Source organism: Lutzomyia longipalpis, chromosome 2, assembly GCF_024334085.1.
Source record: "Lutzomyia longipalpis isolate SR_M1_2022 chromosome 2, ASM2433408v1".
NCBI lineage: Eukaryota > Metazoa > Arthropoda > Insecta > Diptera > Psychodidae > Lutzomyia > Lutzomyia longipalpis.
This window is the reverse complement of record NC_074708.1, coordinates 11,922,552-11,939,131: the sequence shown is the minus strand read 5'-3', so window position 1 is coordinate 11,939,131 and position 16,580 is coordinate 11,922,552. Positions and strand designations below refer to the sequence as shown.

The 16,580-nt window shown below is 33.5% G+C and overlaps 1 protein-coding gene across 1 annotated transcript; it reads left to right on the top strand.

Annotated features, from left to right (window-relative positions):
• The first annotated feature begins 738 nt into the window (after window positions 1-738).
• Window positions 739-14,714, top strand: LOC129790742 (EF-hand domain-containing protein D2 homolog). Its single transcript, XM_055828434.1, has 4 exons — window positions 739-1,234; window positions 13,756-13,920; window positions 14,015-14,176; window positions 14,249-14,714. The coding sequence occupies exons 1-4, from the start codon at window positions 1,059-1,061 to the stop codon at window positions 14,337-14,339; spliced, it is 594 nt and encodes a 197-aa protein (XP_055684409.1). The 5' UTR covers window positions 739-1,058; the 3' UTR covers window positions 14,340-14,714.
• The last annotated feature ends 1,866 nt before the right edge of the window (window positions 14,715-16,580 follow it).

Sequence of the window (16,580 nt, the reverse complement as noted above, 5' to 3'; positions counted from 1 at the left end):
TTTAGGGCCGAAGCGAGAGAGAGAGCGAGCAGAAAGACATAAAATTTCCGAAGCTCCATCTAGTAGTCTTTATTTCAATTATAAATTTAAATTAAACAGTTTATTTAAACAGATTGAGAAAATTCGCAAACATCGGCATTGAAATGAAACTATAAACTTCAAATTAAAATGATTTTTTTGTTCCTCACAAATTGCTTGTTTAATCCAATTTTAATCCTTTCAGGGCAGATATGATAAAAGTTTTTTTTTGGTCTTTAGAGGTTACCTTTAAATGATTAAAGAGCTAATTTTATCCAATTTCGTATTGATTTACAATTAATTAGATATCATTGTAAAGCTTTCGAAGTTTTTCTCAATCTAACAATTCGTCAGAAGAAACTTTTGATTTATTTTTCAGAGCTATTAATAATTTTATTCACTTCAAAACTAATAATAAAAAAAAATCTTTAAAATTCCAGAAATCTCAGCAGTTGTGAAAAATTAATTTTTATTTATAGGAAATTCGAAAATAAAATTAAATATAAAAAGTTTTAAGTAAAGTATCCCTCTAGCTTTGTTGCATACCCCCTTCTGAGAGCTTTTTTCCCATCGATTTACTATCACACCAATATTGGCGCCTTATCAATGCACCTGAGAGAGCAAAAAAGCGGTTGGGTTTTGGTGAAAGCGAGTAAGCTATAGTCAGCGTTTAAGGGGAAATTGCTCAGAAGCCCCCACGCAGTGGCTTTTGGAGTGCCTTTTCCACAATATACTTTGTAAAATAAACCTCTGGCAGTCTCGTCGTTCCGACTCTTGCTTGCTCATTCCTCATCAGACTGTCTCCCAGACGGGGCAATGTGTGAGATTATCATTTAAGTTGTGCTGAAGCTCTAAAAATCCACATTTTGTGTTTGTTTTTGCTGGTAAAAACCACGCTCGTGACGATAGTTGAAGGAGAGGAAAAAAAAACGTGTTTTCGTGCTTTTTTGTGCTTATTCTCCACAAAAGTGTTCTTGTGCGGGAAATCCTCATTTGAAAAAAAAATTAATAAATAAAAGGAAAATCCTCTTTTGGCCAAGATGTCAGCTGATGCGGAATTAAGTTCAATCCTCAGCAGGAGGCAACAAATAAATGATGCCCTGGAAAATGGGGAAAATGTGGAAAATACCTTTAGGAGTGTTAAGAGGAATATTTATACGGAATTCCAGGAATTTTCACGGAAGGAAATTAAGGAGTACCAGGCAACGTTTAACAAGTAAGTCTTTTCTACGCAGCTACGTGTCCTTTTTCTTCTCTTGGGGGTTTTATATATATTGATGCGGGGGTGGATGCAGTGACCTCGCCAAGGGCAAAAATATTGGGATATCCACCCACTCTATATAGGCTGGAAATTCTATTGATTTTCAACTACGCCGCATGAGTGTTTTAAAGTCCATCCTATTTTGTGTTGTGTTTAGTTGCCATAGAATGGGGTCTACAATAAGGTCACTCATGCTTTATTGATTTCTTTCAATATATAATAAAAGTGGCCTGTGTGCTGAATTCAATTAACAACTCCGCGATAGCTTTTAATGCGAAATTAGAATTTCATGCGCGCTTTATGGAAATTCTTCATCAAATGAAAAAAAAATTGTTAAAATCGTTATGCAAGAATAGAGACAATACGAAATTATTGAAATGGCATAAAAAGAGCAATATATGTAGGGAAACATGGCTCAATTCCGACTTCCAAAGGTCCACGCAAAGTAAAAAAAAAACAATGGTATAAAACCTAAAGCAATATCCTTAAATTTGGTACCATTTTAAAGCTCATTTAATGCACTTTTAACTCCCATTGATTTCTACATTTAAAATTTTATTAGTTTCAAGTAATAGCAGATTAAAAAAGACCTCAAGAGGTTCGAATTGGGCCACGTTCCCCTACATATTACAGAACACCCGTAAAAGAGTTACTCAAGTTACTGCGAGAGAAGAAAAGCACGTGATTTAAATAAAGAGAGAAAAAAACATTCCCAACTGTGTACATAGACGTGAAAAAAAAACATGAGTTTCGTGATGGAATTTTCATCGCGAAAGAATTAATTTTAAAATAAAAATGTACTGGTAAGCTGACCAAGCTTACGGGAGCTGTGTTTCTTTCAGTGTACCAATTTTGTGAGAGCAAACTAGAACGCGAATTAATTTAAATGCGCGCAAAGTCGGGAAAAGTAGAAAAGTCATACCCTAAGAAATCTTTAGAAGGCCATATCTCGAGAACGGATCCACAGATTTTCATAAATTTTTTTTTGTTTGAAAGGTCTTGAAGTCAGCTATAACATATCGAAAAATGAAAAAAATTTATGTCGCCATTTTCGAAAAATTCGAGTTCGAAATTTTCGAAAACTTTGTTTACGATTTTAGCGCCTCTTGCGGTCATTTCTCGAAGTTGCAATGTTCTAGACATTTGTAGGGTTTCTAGAAACCTTTCATTTGCGCTTGAGTTGATCAAGATCGGACTTGTAGAAACCGAGATATGACATGTCAACTTTGGAAGGCTATATCTCGAGAACGGATCCATAGATTTTCTTCATTTTTGGAATGGAGCTAGATAATATGGTCAGCTATAAAATATCAAAAAATGAAAAAAATTTATGTCGTCGTTTTCGAGATATTCATCGAAAACTAATCGAAAATTTTGTTTTTGATTTTTGGCACCCTAGCGGTCATTTTTAAAACTTCGGATGTTCTAGGAAGTTGTAGGGTTTGTTGAGAGCTTTCATTTGAGCCCGGGTTGATCAAAATCGGTCAAGCCGTTTTCGAGTTATGGTCGATTTTAGATGAAAAATTGTGGCGGCCATATTGACTAAACGGCTTGACCGATTTTCGAAAATGAGGTATCATTGGAAAGCTCTAGATGGCCCCTACAACATATCAAAATTTCAACCCTCTAGCTATAATAGCGGCTGAGATATAGGCAAAACAAAATTTTGAGGTTATTCAAAATGGCGGACGCGGAGGTGGGGGGGTGGATTTGACCTCATAATCGGATGTCTTCCAGTCGATATTTAAACTTTGCCGTTTACCGCAAGTCTCTATCTATCACCGTTCTCTCGTAATTCAGCGTTATACTACGGACGGCCGGCCGGCCGGAAAAAAAATTTTTTTGCGCATACGTTTTTTGGAATGTGGGGACCCTAATTCGTGCTCATACCAAGTTTGAGCCCGATCTGACAACTTTCGATTTTGCTCGGTACACAAAAGCTGTGTCTGAAAGAAACACAGCTAATATAATTTGTAATTTCTTTGCTCCACATTGAGGCTCAACAACTACAATTTCCACTTTCATTGGAATTACTCCAACTCACAATGCCGATAAAGTTACCTCCCTCTGCAACATTGTTATAAGCATGGATTTTTTCTTTAAATGTAAATGTTGGCATGTTTTTGCTTCTCACGATGAAATTCGCGTGTATTTGGACGCAAAGAAGAACTCGTGCGCGCACTTTATGTATCGGGTTAGTAGGATAAAATTCTTCACTCTCACGAGCAAACACGCACCTGATACACAAATTTTTTCCTTTCCGTTTCAATGAGCAGCTAAATGATACAAATTTGTATTTTCATTTCATGCAATAACTCTATTTTACTTAATAGCTCCTTAAGTTTACTCTCTTTTGCTCTCTATTGGGTGCCTCTTATGTTGTTTGGCTTTGTGAATTGTGCGTTGTTTGCATTTGGATTTAAGTGGAATTTTTAGGGAATTTTCCCCAAAAGCTTTATCATTTCAAGATAATTTTCCCTGAATTTCTTAAGATAATCATCTTTATACGTGTTATCACACTGGAAGCTTTAAATGCTTGAAGCTTCCTTACCATTTTGTGAGTTAAAAAGAGACAACATGCTCTTTTCTCTCATTCTTTAGCATATTAAAATGTTCAGCATCTTTCTTAATGTTCTTAATCAATTTCCGACACTTTTTAGAATATTTAATAAACTTCATTAATAGATTTTCAGGTACTTGGCTCTATTCTACGTCCAAGAAAATCTTTAAATTATGACTTTGAAAAAAAATCAAGACAAACCAACATGTGGTATTCTGAGGTCTTGAAAATCTCGATTTTTCTTGTTTTTATTTTTTCAAAAACAAATTATATGCGAAATAAATACGGAAGTCTTTAAAAAATTAAAAAAAAAAAAAGATTTAAAAATAGAGAAATTTTAATTAAGTTAATTTAAAAAGATTCTGAAGAATTGAAATTGAATTTTGTGAAGAGATTTAAAAATCTTTGTCTTTTCTTTATCAAATTTAGAGAAAAATTTAAAAATCTTCGTCTTTTCTTTATCCAATTTAGAAAAAAAGAAATGAAATTCGATTAAAAAATTGAGGAGAGTAAAACTTAGTTTTCTTGAATCATTTTACTTTTCAAAGAAACCTTTCCTAAATCGTCTTTCATAGAAAAACCATTACAGACGATAAGAAATACCAATAATGTGTTTGAAAAGCTTCGAAAAAGCATTTCAATTCGCTATCAATCGCCTCTAATGCTCATGTTTATTGACCTATCTTATTGAGTCATTTATGGATGAAAAGTTAATTATTTCCCACAGTGTGACTTATTGGATTAGTAATGGATATTTGTCACTTTTCTCTGTATCTTTCATGGTTCATTTTGTACACAAATTAAACAACCACACGCTTGATCTTTTTTATCAGCAACGTTTGTTGCACGAAGGAAATTTTCACGATGTAATCAAAACGCATTATTCAACCGGCTCCGCAAGAAATTCAATGCAAGTCTCGCGATTCAGTGAAAGTTTACCAGCTCCACATAAATTTAAACTGACTGTGATGGAGCGAATATTGAAAATTTGTCACACATTTAAGCATAAGTTTTGCATAAATTTCGCACTAAAAATTAAAAAAAAAAAAAAGAATAAAAAACCTCGAACCTTATCAATCCAAGGCTTTCTTCCAACACTTGTGGAGCAAAGTTGGTTAGTAGAAGGTGCTTCAATGGCAGCAGAGGCATTTATTGTTTTAAGAAATTTTAATTAAAAAACATAGAGGAAATGTATTTTGATGGAATGCAGAGAGCAGAATTGAAGAGAAAGAAGGTGTTATAAAATGTTTATTTGTTTAAATTTGCACTTTTTCTCGTCACAATTTATACAGCAAAAATGTTTGTTTTATCTCACTTTTTTTTCAAATTCATTTTATTCAACAGATTTATAAATAAATACTTTCTGATGTGCTGCTTTTTCTATGAGTTGCAGTGTTACTGTAATGCTGTATAAATATTAAACAATGAAATATGCTCCAGACTTCCGTGGAAGTTTGTATTTGTTTCGCTTTTTTTTTTTTTAAACAAAATGTCCGCCAGAGGTCGGTGACTTTGTGCGGAATGGCCGAACGTAGGAGCGTCTTAACGGAAAATAAACGTTTTTCTTTTCTTAATTGGAAAAACGATGAAAGAAGTCAAATAAGGAGAGGTTTGAAAGCTAAAATGCACCTCCAGGAATTGCCACAAAAATCTATTTCTGAACCTCTTCATCTCACACTTTGTTCCAATTTCTAATTTAATAATCTCTCTTCCGTGGCATGTGGTCTACTCATTTTGTGGAGATTAGAAGGAAAAAGACACAGAGAGCGATTCACATCGAGTCCTATCAATTCGTGGAAGATATTTTTCCAATTAACTTCCATTTGGGGAAATTGATTTTTTATCATTTGCTCATTGTCAACATAAAATACCTCCGATATGCTCAGTCTCAAAATTAACGTAAAATACCTTTAAGAGGTAATTTAAATTAAGATTATTAAGTCAATCATAACGCGTCCAGTTATAAGAGTTGGTATACCACAACGCGGATGGGTCAGTCTATGCGTTGTAATTTAATTTTTAAGTAGTATTAGTAGGCAAAGGTGATTTTTTATATGAAATTCATCAATTCGAAAGACAAAAATGGTTATATCTCAAGTTCTATTGCACATACAGAAATTTCTTGACTAGTTTTGGAAAGGTATTCAAATAAGCTATAATCTGACATATATTTCAATACATTTCAAGGTCACCTCCAGAACACAAAATGGCGGTTTTTTGTTCTACCAAAACAGTTTTTGGCACTTTTTGTCCTCAAGGAATGGTTCTAAAGAGTTCTGATGTTCTAAAAAGTTATAGAGTTTTGCAAAACCTTTAATTTGATACCAAGTTGAGCAAAATCGGACAAGTCGTTCAAGAGATATGGCTCTTAGAACTTTTCAAATTCAAGAATTTTTCAAATGGCTATATCTTCTAAACGGCGAAATAGATTTTCTTCATTTTTGGACTGGTGCAAGATTATTAGTCTTGCTACAACATATCAAAATTTAAAAGATTTGCCTAATGGGGTTTCGGAGATATTGCCCCTTAAAGTTAGGCAATTTTTGTTTTTGATTTTAGCGCCTCTTGCGGCCATTTTTGGAACTTGGAATATTTTAGACAGTTGTAGGGCTTCTTGAAACCTTTCATTTGAGCCTAAGTTGGTCAAAATCGGTCAAGCCGTTCTCGAGTTATATCGAAAAAACACTTTTTGCTTAAGGCCGCCATATTTGCTAAACCGCTTGTCCGATTTTCAAGTATGAATTATCGATGAAAACGTCTCACTGAGCTCTACAACATACTAAATTTTCAGGTCTCTAGCTCTAAGGGAAGTGGTTGACAGGAGTTCAAAATGGCGGACGGCGGCCATCTTGAATTTTGAAAATGCAAAAAAATGAAATTTTACACCCACATTTCTATAGAAAACTTCAAACCCGAAGTCTCTATCATTTACCGTTTTCGAGCTATAAAGCAAAGTTTGGCGCACCGGCAGGCCGGCAGGCCGGCAGGACGGCAGGCCGGCCGGAACAAAAATTTTCCACCACTATTTTCGTAATGTGGTATGTCTAAAACGTGTTCATACCAAGTTTGAGCCTGATCTGAACTGGTCGGTTTTTCCGACGATTACAATACTTGGTATGCCACGATTGTGGTATACCAACTAATTTTTTAAATGAGTTTTCACTTTCATTGTGTTTGAGGAGTCCACTGACTGAGAGAAGATTGACCAAAGAAGCTTCAAATGAGTGCATTATGGGAATTTTTCTTGGGCACTATTTTACACATAATCTCTCCATAAACAATGGGGAATTGGAAATACATTTTTCATCTCAAATTGCTGGCTTTAACTATCGTTTTTCTGGTTCATTGACACCCCACATGGTCACAATGGCAGTGTTATGTACTCTTATTTAAAGTAGGGCGATCATTGGGCCCCCTCTCTGTATCACATTTTTTTTATTCATTATTAAACGTTACATTATAAATATTTGTGTTTATTCGAGAAAGCAAATAATGGCGTGCATTGACCCATTCCCAGTTCATTTAATATTTTCCGGGTAATTTGAGGCCCCTTTTTTTTCAGCTTGTCAAAAAGAAAACTTTAACGACAGAGTAGCATTCTACCCACGAGAAATTCAACCTCCCAAAATATAGTGCAATTATTTACCCAAAAAAAAATCTTTCACCTGCAGAAAGGAGAGCTTTCTCGCGTAGAAAGACATGCTGTCTCGAGGCGCTCACAACCTCTCCTCAACGAAATGAAATGAAATGAAAAAAAACCATCTCCCATTCACTTCTCAAGCGGGCAAAACACATAAATCTTACATTGAGAAATTCATCATAAAAATGCGGGAAATTCAGCGGAAGGCACTGTGCTGCAAGAGATAGACCAAACTGAACAACAATATGCCATTAACCCAAATAATTGCCATATCAATTGAAATGGGAGACTTTGAGCCGCACATTTTTCTTTCATATTCAATGAAATCGTGACAATATTCACCAGCAGCGTCAAATAGAGATTTTTCTTTCAATTTAGCATGTTTGCAATGCACGTTAAACACCCGTGAGGGGCACAATAATAAAGCAGGTGAATGAGTCACAGCTGTGACCACATCATTGATATAGCCCCAGTGTAGCCACCTTATGGCTCGTATTTTTTTAATTAATGTTGTTGTGGCTAAAGGGGAAATGAATATTATAGAGAGATTCCATTTCAGGGGAATTTGTATGAATCGTTTCATACATTTCAACGAAAGGAGTTTACATATTTGGAAATTGAATAGATTTGTGTGAGAAGCACTCAAGTAGTATCTTTATTGATTTCCAGATTATGGGAAAAGGAATTAAATTTTTCTTTGAGATTAGGCAGAGTTTTATCACGCGAGATTGTCGTTGAGAGCTTTCATTGCCTTTGCAAATTATTTTAGTAAAAAGAAGTGAATATTCTGGAATTTGTTACATCATACATACATTTTGTAGGTAATAATTACTCTTGCTGGAAAAACTTTAACCTGTGTTGGACTAAAGGAATAATTTTCTCGGAATATAATTGCTTGAAAGAAAATTATTATTAATTTTTAACAGAGGTATAATACTCTGAAATTAAATACACACTATGATAGAAAAGTTTTACCCGGCTGGTCTTTAAATAATTTTCCTTCAATTCTTTTTTAAGGTAATTTTGCTTAACACATGAACGGTAAAATAACACAAATTACTTTCTCTCGTGACGTATAAAAAGTTTACCCGGCTGGTCTGTAAGAATAATGTTTCTGCAATTACTTCTAAAAATTAGTTTATTGATGTAATAAATAATCGTCCAGCCGGGTAAACATCTACGACACAACTAACTGTTTGTTACACATGATGTCAAAAAATGATTTCCGAGTATTATACCGATAGTTAAGGTGTTTGACACAGTCTTAGCTTTCAATTGAAAAAAAAATTGTCTGTTTTTTACAGATTAAATAATAAATATTAATTTTTTGCGTTACACACGAGTGTACGAAAAAAAAATTAATTAAATTTTGATTGTTTATGAGTACCGACAAAAAAATAGTAAAAAAAAATGTTATATAGTAAAACTTTATCAATCCATGTCAGCTGGGTAAGTGTCAAATAATAGGTTTGCGCCATTTTTTTACGCGACGTAAGAAATATGGACGATCTTATATACTCAACGGGCTAAGATGTGTTAAAGCTTTTATAAAATTATTATTTTATATTTTAATTATGAACTTCTGAACTTTTCAAAATAACTCATTCAATTATTTTTAATCTAATTCTTAGCATTTTATTTTTCACTAAATGAATAAATTTTCATTTTCACTCACGCACGATACCTATCCTTTACTTTATGAGCTCACAATTAATTAATTTAACTGGAAAAGAAAAACAAAATTATATCATAAAATTATTGCAAAGTTTATTATTCAACTAAAGCTGAAATTTATGACTTTTGCGGGGTCTTTCTGCACAATTTTCTTATCATTTCCATCAGAAGTAATTTTGTGAAATAATATTTCTGAATTTCATCATGAACATGAAAAATAGTTAGATTTCACTTAATTCGTATAAAATGCTATAAAGCGGCTAAAAAGGTTTTTTTTTTCTTTGCAAAAACCCTTTTTGCACATTTGCATTGAACAATGGAGGGAAATGCATGTGTTATTTGAAACCCGCACTAGGGAGTCATTTGCACTCAATTTCCTCACGCAATATATGCAAAAGAAGTATGTTTTGTGGAAAAGCGCAGATGGATATCAAGCGTCGTTTCATCACAACATCAATGCATTCCCGCCACACCACACAAAATGCACTTCTTAGTGGTTTCAGTTTACTTCTGCCACAGGGTGAGGGAAAAACAAGCCCCACAGAAGATTAAATTGTCGCCATCATTTTGAGAACGAAGACTGTGTGTCTCTTGTTGATGGTGTTGCAGATAAAACTCACTCATATGATTCATAAATGAATTGTCGTGACAAATAGCGCTTTTAATATGCGTTTAAAGTCCATCGTTTGCCGTTTGAGGGAAGGAAGGCTTCCATAACAGTTGAAGGCATTGTTCGGCACTGAAATGCCTTTTTATCACGCTAAACAAATTTGATTTGATAGAGGAGACGAGGAAAAGTTTGAAAGCAAATGATTCAACTGACAATGTGAAAATATAATTTCCTCACTGGGAGGTCTCTTAATCTCTGCAATGAGGAATGTTTTTTTTCTTCTTCTTCATCATCTGAATAATCTCACCTATTTTTAGCGTATTTGATTCGCTTATTTATACGCACTGAGATTTTACAGATATTGACGAAAAATAATTCAGCAGGATTTTGGAGAAAATTTACATGAAAATTTCCGTTTAACGGTCGATTTTTAAATGATGAAGATTTCTGAAGATTCGAGTTTTTTGTATTTTTTTTTTATTTGGATTCCTTGAGTGAAGCAAACCGCTTAACCGATTTGATTAAAAATGCTTTTATCATAACAGCAGTGACGAAATGAGACAAAAGGTGAATAAAACATCAAAACTATCAAACAAAGAAATTAGGCCGGAATTGAATTAATTATTTTCGGTCAGTATCTGTGTGCAGACGTAACATGCGGATTTGTTTGAAATTCCCTCCCAGTGGTGTTCCTCTATATATGTGAGAAACTTCCACTTGCCATGGGGGCTCACAGAGCCACTGTGGTTCAAACAAAAGATGAATCTCCGCTTCAATATCAAAACAATAATAATTATGTGATTAACTGCAAACGAGCAGAATATTATGTTTTATTTGAAGAGTGAGAAAGTGAGTCACAACTTTCAGTTTTTTTTTTTCGAGCAATAAAATTTTACTCACAGACAGGAAGTTGAATTATGTATCAAAACAAAGGGGGGAAGTATGTTCCATTTTGCCGCAGATGCAATTGATGCGCTTACATGGAGGACCCATATTGCGAATCCTCCCCCTCTTTGCATGTCTTATTTAGCAATTTTCCCTGCGATTCAATTCATTTTGTAAATTGAAATTTATTATGTCCACTTGCAATCACAACCGTGTGATTCACATGGCACACAATTCCCTCACTGATTTGCCTTTCATCTCCATTAATTGCCGTCAATTTTGTTGGATATAATTTCATGAAATTTCCTCATGACGGAGGGAGATTTAAAAGGGGGAGAATTAAATTTTAGTGCTCCCAAAAAAGTATTAAAAATCCTCAACAAAGAGATTTAAAAAAAAATTGCAAAATAATTGTATGGAATTAAGTGAGGGGACATTCATTAGAAAAAAAATTGTAGGGTCTTCATGCTTATTTTGGTTTTTATTTCTTAATTTTTATTTGTTATATTTTCGCACGCAATGTGGATTAAGGAAAAGCTTTTAGTGGGGAAGATTACATGAAAATTTGAACTATAATTTTATTTTCAACTAAATGCAAAAGAAATGTTTGTTTTATTTTCATTTTTAAAGGCTTTAATAAAACTTTAAATCATTCGTTTTTGATAGATTTGTTGAACTACACTGTTTGGAACATATTTGAGAAAATATTAAGAATTTAAAACGTCCTGCATTTGGATTTATCGATAGATATTTTTTAAGCATTTTTAATTGAGATTTTTCTTGATTATTTTTTTACATTTAATTGAAATATCAAAAATGTTTTTTGGAGGAATTATTTCATAATGCATCAACGAAAAAAATATAGATGGTTGTGAAAGGGTTAAGATTTCTTCTTTTTTTATTAAATTCAAGAAATAAAATTTCTGAAGCTTTAAGTTCTTTAGAAATCAAAACCTATATCCAATGAATCGAATTAAGATTTTTTAATTAACAACGAATAAAATATTTAAAGTCATTTAATATTTGCTCCAAAATGCAAGTAGGGGAGGACGGGGTAATTTGGCCACTTTGGGGGTTTTTGGGATATATCAAGCAAGTGTGGTAGTACGAAGGAAAACAAATAGCCCTATTTTGTAGGAAATTTTCCGGCCTACAACTTTCCCATATAATACTTTTCTCTATCTCGATGAGAAATGGGTGAATTTTCCATTTTCATGGACCCTTAGCTTAGTGGCCAAATTACCCCGAGCACAGGTAATTTGGACACTTTGGCGCACAAATTGTTAAATATGAAAATTTTTGGACAACAACAAATTTTTATTTTTTCGATTATTTTATTGGTAGATAGGATATTTATCTAAGATTCATTTCCAGTAATTTGCCAGATAAAAATATTTAACAGAGCCTCAAACTTTAACATTTTCTGAACCATAAACAGGCAAAGTCTAAAAAAGGCCATTTTTCAAATTATCCTAAATTTCTTTTTTTAGCTAAAATTTTTTATCCCACTTTGCTTATAATCTTTAAGAAAACATTAAAAGGCACAACCACAATGAATATCTTGAACGTGCGCCGGAAAATAGTGCCGGAAAAACTCAAGTGGCCAAATTACCCCACTCCAATTTTCCGGATAAAACGATTTCCACAGGAAAATCTGTTTGTGATATCGGAAAATGGATGTCACTATCGTGTTTATGATGGATCAATGACCCTTAATGGCTTAAAAGTTAATTTTTAAGTGTTAAAAATTTTTCGAAAATGACGTATTTCCAAAATGCAAAAAGCACTTGAAAAAGTGAAAAAATGATTTTTCTTAAACAAAAGAAAATCCAATGATCGGATTTTCCTCAAACTTGGTACGATTGAATATTTCTATGGGGAGTATAAACTGTAGAGAAATGGATTTTCTAGCATTTACCATACTTGAGATATTGCCATAAATGACTTTGCCAAAGTGGCCAAATTACCCAGTCTTCCCCTAATGACGTCACTGTTGTGTATTTTAACCCTTTCAAATGCATCAGATCGTAATAGAAGGCTCTAAAACTGCGTTCATGTCGCAAAGACGAAAAAATCTCTATAAAATGAATCATAATGAGTTTGAAAATGAAGTTTGTTGAAGAAATTATGTCGTTTTATGTTGCGAACGAAAACTCGTGAGCAATGTAGCGGTTATTTGATGAAAGGAAAAAGAAATGTTATATATTTACTTTCATTTGCTCATCTTCGGGCATTACTAGTTGAATTAATCACACAGTGCCGGTGTACTTCCTGTCGCACACGGAAATGACTCTCTGGAGGTGTCTCATCAAAATCAACGTGATGTCTACAAGAGATGATCATAATTTTTTTTTTGGTCATAAATTCCAATACCGGCACGTTGCATGAATTTTGTCCATGAAAATGCTTTTGGTCTCACCACCTGTTTTCCATGTGAATTTAATTTTGAATAAAATTTATAAAAAAAAATCTGTGATTTATCATTCATTTCTCTTTATATGCCATTGAATAGTTTTTAATGTAATATTTTATTCATCTTCAACACGCGCTTTTGTTGTGTAATATGATATTGAGTAAACAATGCTGATTGTTTTAATTTTCTCTCTGTTAAAAGAAATGAGCAGAGAGTTTAGAAATTTTCTATAGAAAAAAATACTGAAGATGGAGAATGTTGGGGAAGAAGAGAAATTTGATAAGAATGAGGAAGTTCAGAGACGAGATAAAAAAAGAAAGATTTTTTGACTCGAATTTCTTTGAGGAGTTTTTAAGCTCTGTCGCCAAAATTGTTGTAAAACACGCCAGACAAGGTCATTACAGTAAATTTGGGCAAATAAGCACCGACCAAGAAGCAATTTGCCTCCAAGATGTTTGCAAATCTTCATTGTCTTTTAATTTTCTCCGTAAATCTTAAACACTAAAAGAGACCTCATACAAAGTGAGAGGCTCTCTTTTTGCCAAGGCGGCGATTATGTAGCTCACATGCTTATTTAATAATTTTTATGTTTTTCCTCTCTTTTGGGAATTTTTAATTTTATTAAATGCATCTCACATAACACGTGGAATTCTTTTAATTTTATTCCCTTTTTTTTGCTTTTTTTCTTCTTCAGGTACGATGTGGGCCATGATGGGTATTTGGATTTGGCTGAATTGAAGATTATGATGGAGAAATTGGGTGCACCGCAGACGCATCTGTCGCTGAAGAAGATGATCTCGGAGGTGGATGAGGACAATGATGGCAAAATCTCTTTTCGTGAATTCCTCCTCATTTACAGGTGAGTGCAAATTAGCAAAAATCTTCTTTCTTTGGGCAAGATCTTGAAAAAGTTTTTTTTATTAATTTTTCTTCTTATACCGGTATGCATGCAGAAAGGCCAAGGCCGGGGAGTTGGCATCAGAGTCTGGTTTGGAGCAATTGGCGCGCTTGACGGAGATCAATGTGGAGGAGGTGGGCGTCAATGGGGCGAAGAATTTCTTCGAAGCAAAAATTGAGGAGCAGCTAAAGACAAATAAGTTCCACGATGAAATAAGGTAGAAATCTCACTAATTTATCCTTCAGGATTTTTTTTTAATTTTCTTATTAACTCTTAAAAATCTCCACAGGCAAGAGCAAGAGGAGAAGAAGCGCTTGGAACAGGAGAAAATACTCAGACGAGCTCAATTTCAGCAAAAAGCAGCAATTTTCAATAATTAACCCCGTGTGTGTCTGTTTTACCATGAGAATTTCGATGCCATTGAATTTTAGGTAGATTATTTTTTTTTTCGTGAAAATTCTTCATCATCCAGAGACTTTAGAAGAGCTAAAGGGTTACCAAAAAAGCAACAAGAAAAACTCGGAAGTTTCGTCCACCAAATTGAACATATTTTAAATAATAAGAACCGACTGCAGAATATTTTTTCTTATTTTTCAAATCTCTCTGTTTTAGTAGATTTTAATTCTCAGTGTAAATTACATTAGAAGAAATGTGTGTAAATAGTTGATGCGTGTCAGCTTGCAGAATTTTAAATTTCAGTGTACAATTTTATGTGTAAATAAAAAAAGAAAAAACACAATATTTTTAAATATTAATTTTGCATTTTTTTTTTTACTTCAGCAGAGAATCTTTGATATTCTGAAAAAAAAATATTTTATAGGGGGATTCACTTGGCAATAGTAAAGTTTGTGTAAAATGTTTGAGTGAGATGAAGCTGTTTCTTCTCACTCTGTCTTTTCACTGATTGTTCGTTTTGTTCATTATAAGAATTACAGGTTTTATGATCTTTTCATCTTTTCTTTCTCTTAAATAATTTTATTCATTAATCGTTGTTAGTTCTCCGTTAACCCTTGGAGGATTTTGCTGGTCACAGTGACCAATTCGATTTTTTAAATCTTAAACAAATAAAATATTTTAATCTCGTAATAAATTATAAATTTCTAATTGCATAAAATGTTTAATTAATTCAAGTTCATTGAATAAAGAAAATATGGGAAATACTGGATAGAAGTATTGGATCCTCCAAGGGCTAACCCTTTAAGAACCATAACTTAATTAAAGACGAATTAAGTAAAAATATTTTCTTTTCCGAGTTACTTTAAGTATAAATTGTAGTACCGCTGGTACTAACTGTCATGGTATAGGACAGATTGGCTTATGTGTGTGGGGTTGGCGGGAGTCTTAAGGTGACTCTCTCCCCAACTATCCTAGTACGGTTGGCTCAGTTGCTCGTGGGCCATGGAGTCGTACGGACGGACTCACCCCCATAAGTCTGAATCGTAGTACCTGGCTATGACAATTGGTATCTCATTGTCAGGTATTTTACAAAATAGGTAACTTTTAACAGCTATTTTGTAATGTTGTCTTCAGAGTCCTTGAAGATATTTTTTTGAGGTTAATAACCCCAGGAAGGTCGAGGTTTCTAACCTCAAAACTTTGACCTTAATTTTCTTTCAAAAAGAAAATGTTTATCCTAGATTTCTTTCGACGATTTTGAAGTGATTGAACTTCCCTACTGATGACAAATTATCACGAAATATTAAATAGATTTTAGTTTTGTAACTATTGAAAAACAGTCGAATTGGCCACGGTGGTCAGCAAAATTCTCCAAGGGTTAAATGTCTAGGAACTATCGAAAGTACATTGATTGCAATTGAAACGCAAAAATGTTCATATTTGCTGTAACTTTGGTGAATTCATTCGAAAACAATTAACCCAAATTTTACGTCTTACGCAGTTTTACTTCTCAAAGTGAATGAGGTAAAAATTTTAATTTCAAGATCATGGCAAATTTATTAAAAGGGCAATGAAAATCTATCAGAGAGTGCGAAAAATAATAAAATACTTTAAGAACGGAGGCAGTCATTAGTGATAATGAGCTAAATCCCGTGCTGAGTCAAAGAACTCGCGCACATAAAAAGATTGTGACAATGTTTATTTTGATGATTCTTCGTGTTCGCACTTACCCACGTAATTAATGTTAAACACTCCTGAGATTTCTCAGAATTATTAATTTTCTTTCTTCTTCACGTCAAAATTTTTGTGGAGAAATTAATTGTTTTTCAAGCTCAGATTTCTTTGTGAGTTGAAAAACTGGCCGTTATAAATATTTGAATATTCCCTCGCGAGGTAACAAGCGCCATCTGTGTTAATAATTTGTCGTTGGAATTTCTTTTCTTATGTCGTGAAACAAAATTTAACCCTTTGCGACGCTGAATTAAACAATTTTTTTTCTGAATTTGTTTTATAAGGAAAGTACAAGCTTGAGGAACATTTTTCCATGTATTTTCACAAAAACACACAAAGAGTGGCAAAGGGTTAAGCTATACATTTTAAAGAACAATGAATTTCTCAGAATATTTTCTCTATTACATGATTACTGAGAAAATGATCTGGACAGTCTGGATATAGTCTGCAAGGTGAGATTTAATTATTTGAATGAGTTTTTTTTCATTTTGTCC

Bases quoted from the DNA above. Each gene is read 5' to 3' on its own strand.
- LOC129790742 (XM_055828434.1), top strand. From the start codon at position 1,059: ATGTCAGCTGATGCGGAATTAAGTTCAATCCTCAGCAGGAGGCAACAA. The intron at 1,235-13,755 runs GTAAGTCTTTTC...TTTCTTCTTCAG, and splicing joins TACCAGGCAACGTTTAACAA to GTACGATGTGGGCCATGATG. The intron at 13,921-14,014 runs GTGAGTGCAAAT...GTATGCATGCAG, and splicing joins GAATTCCTCCTCATTTACAG to AAAGGCCAAGGCCGGGGAGT.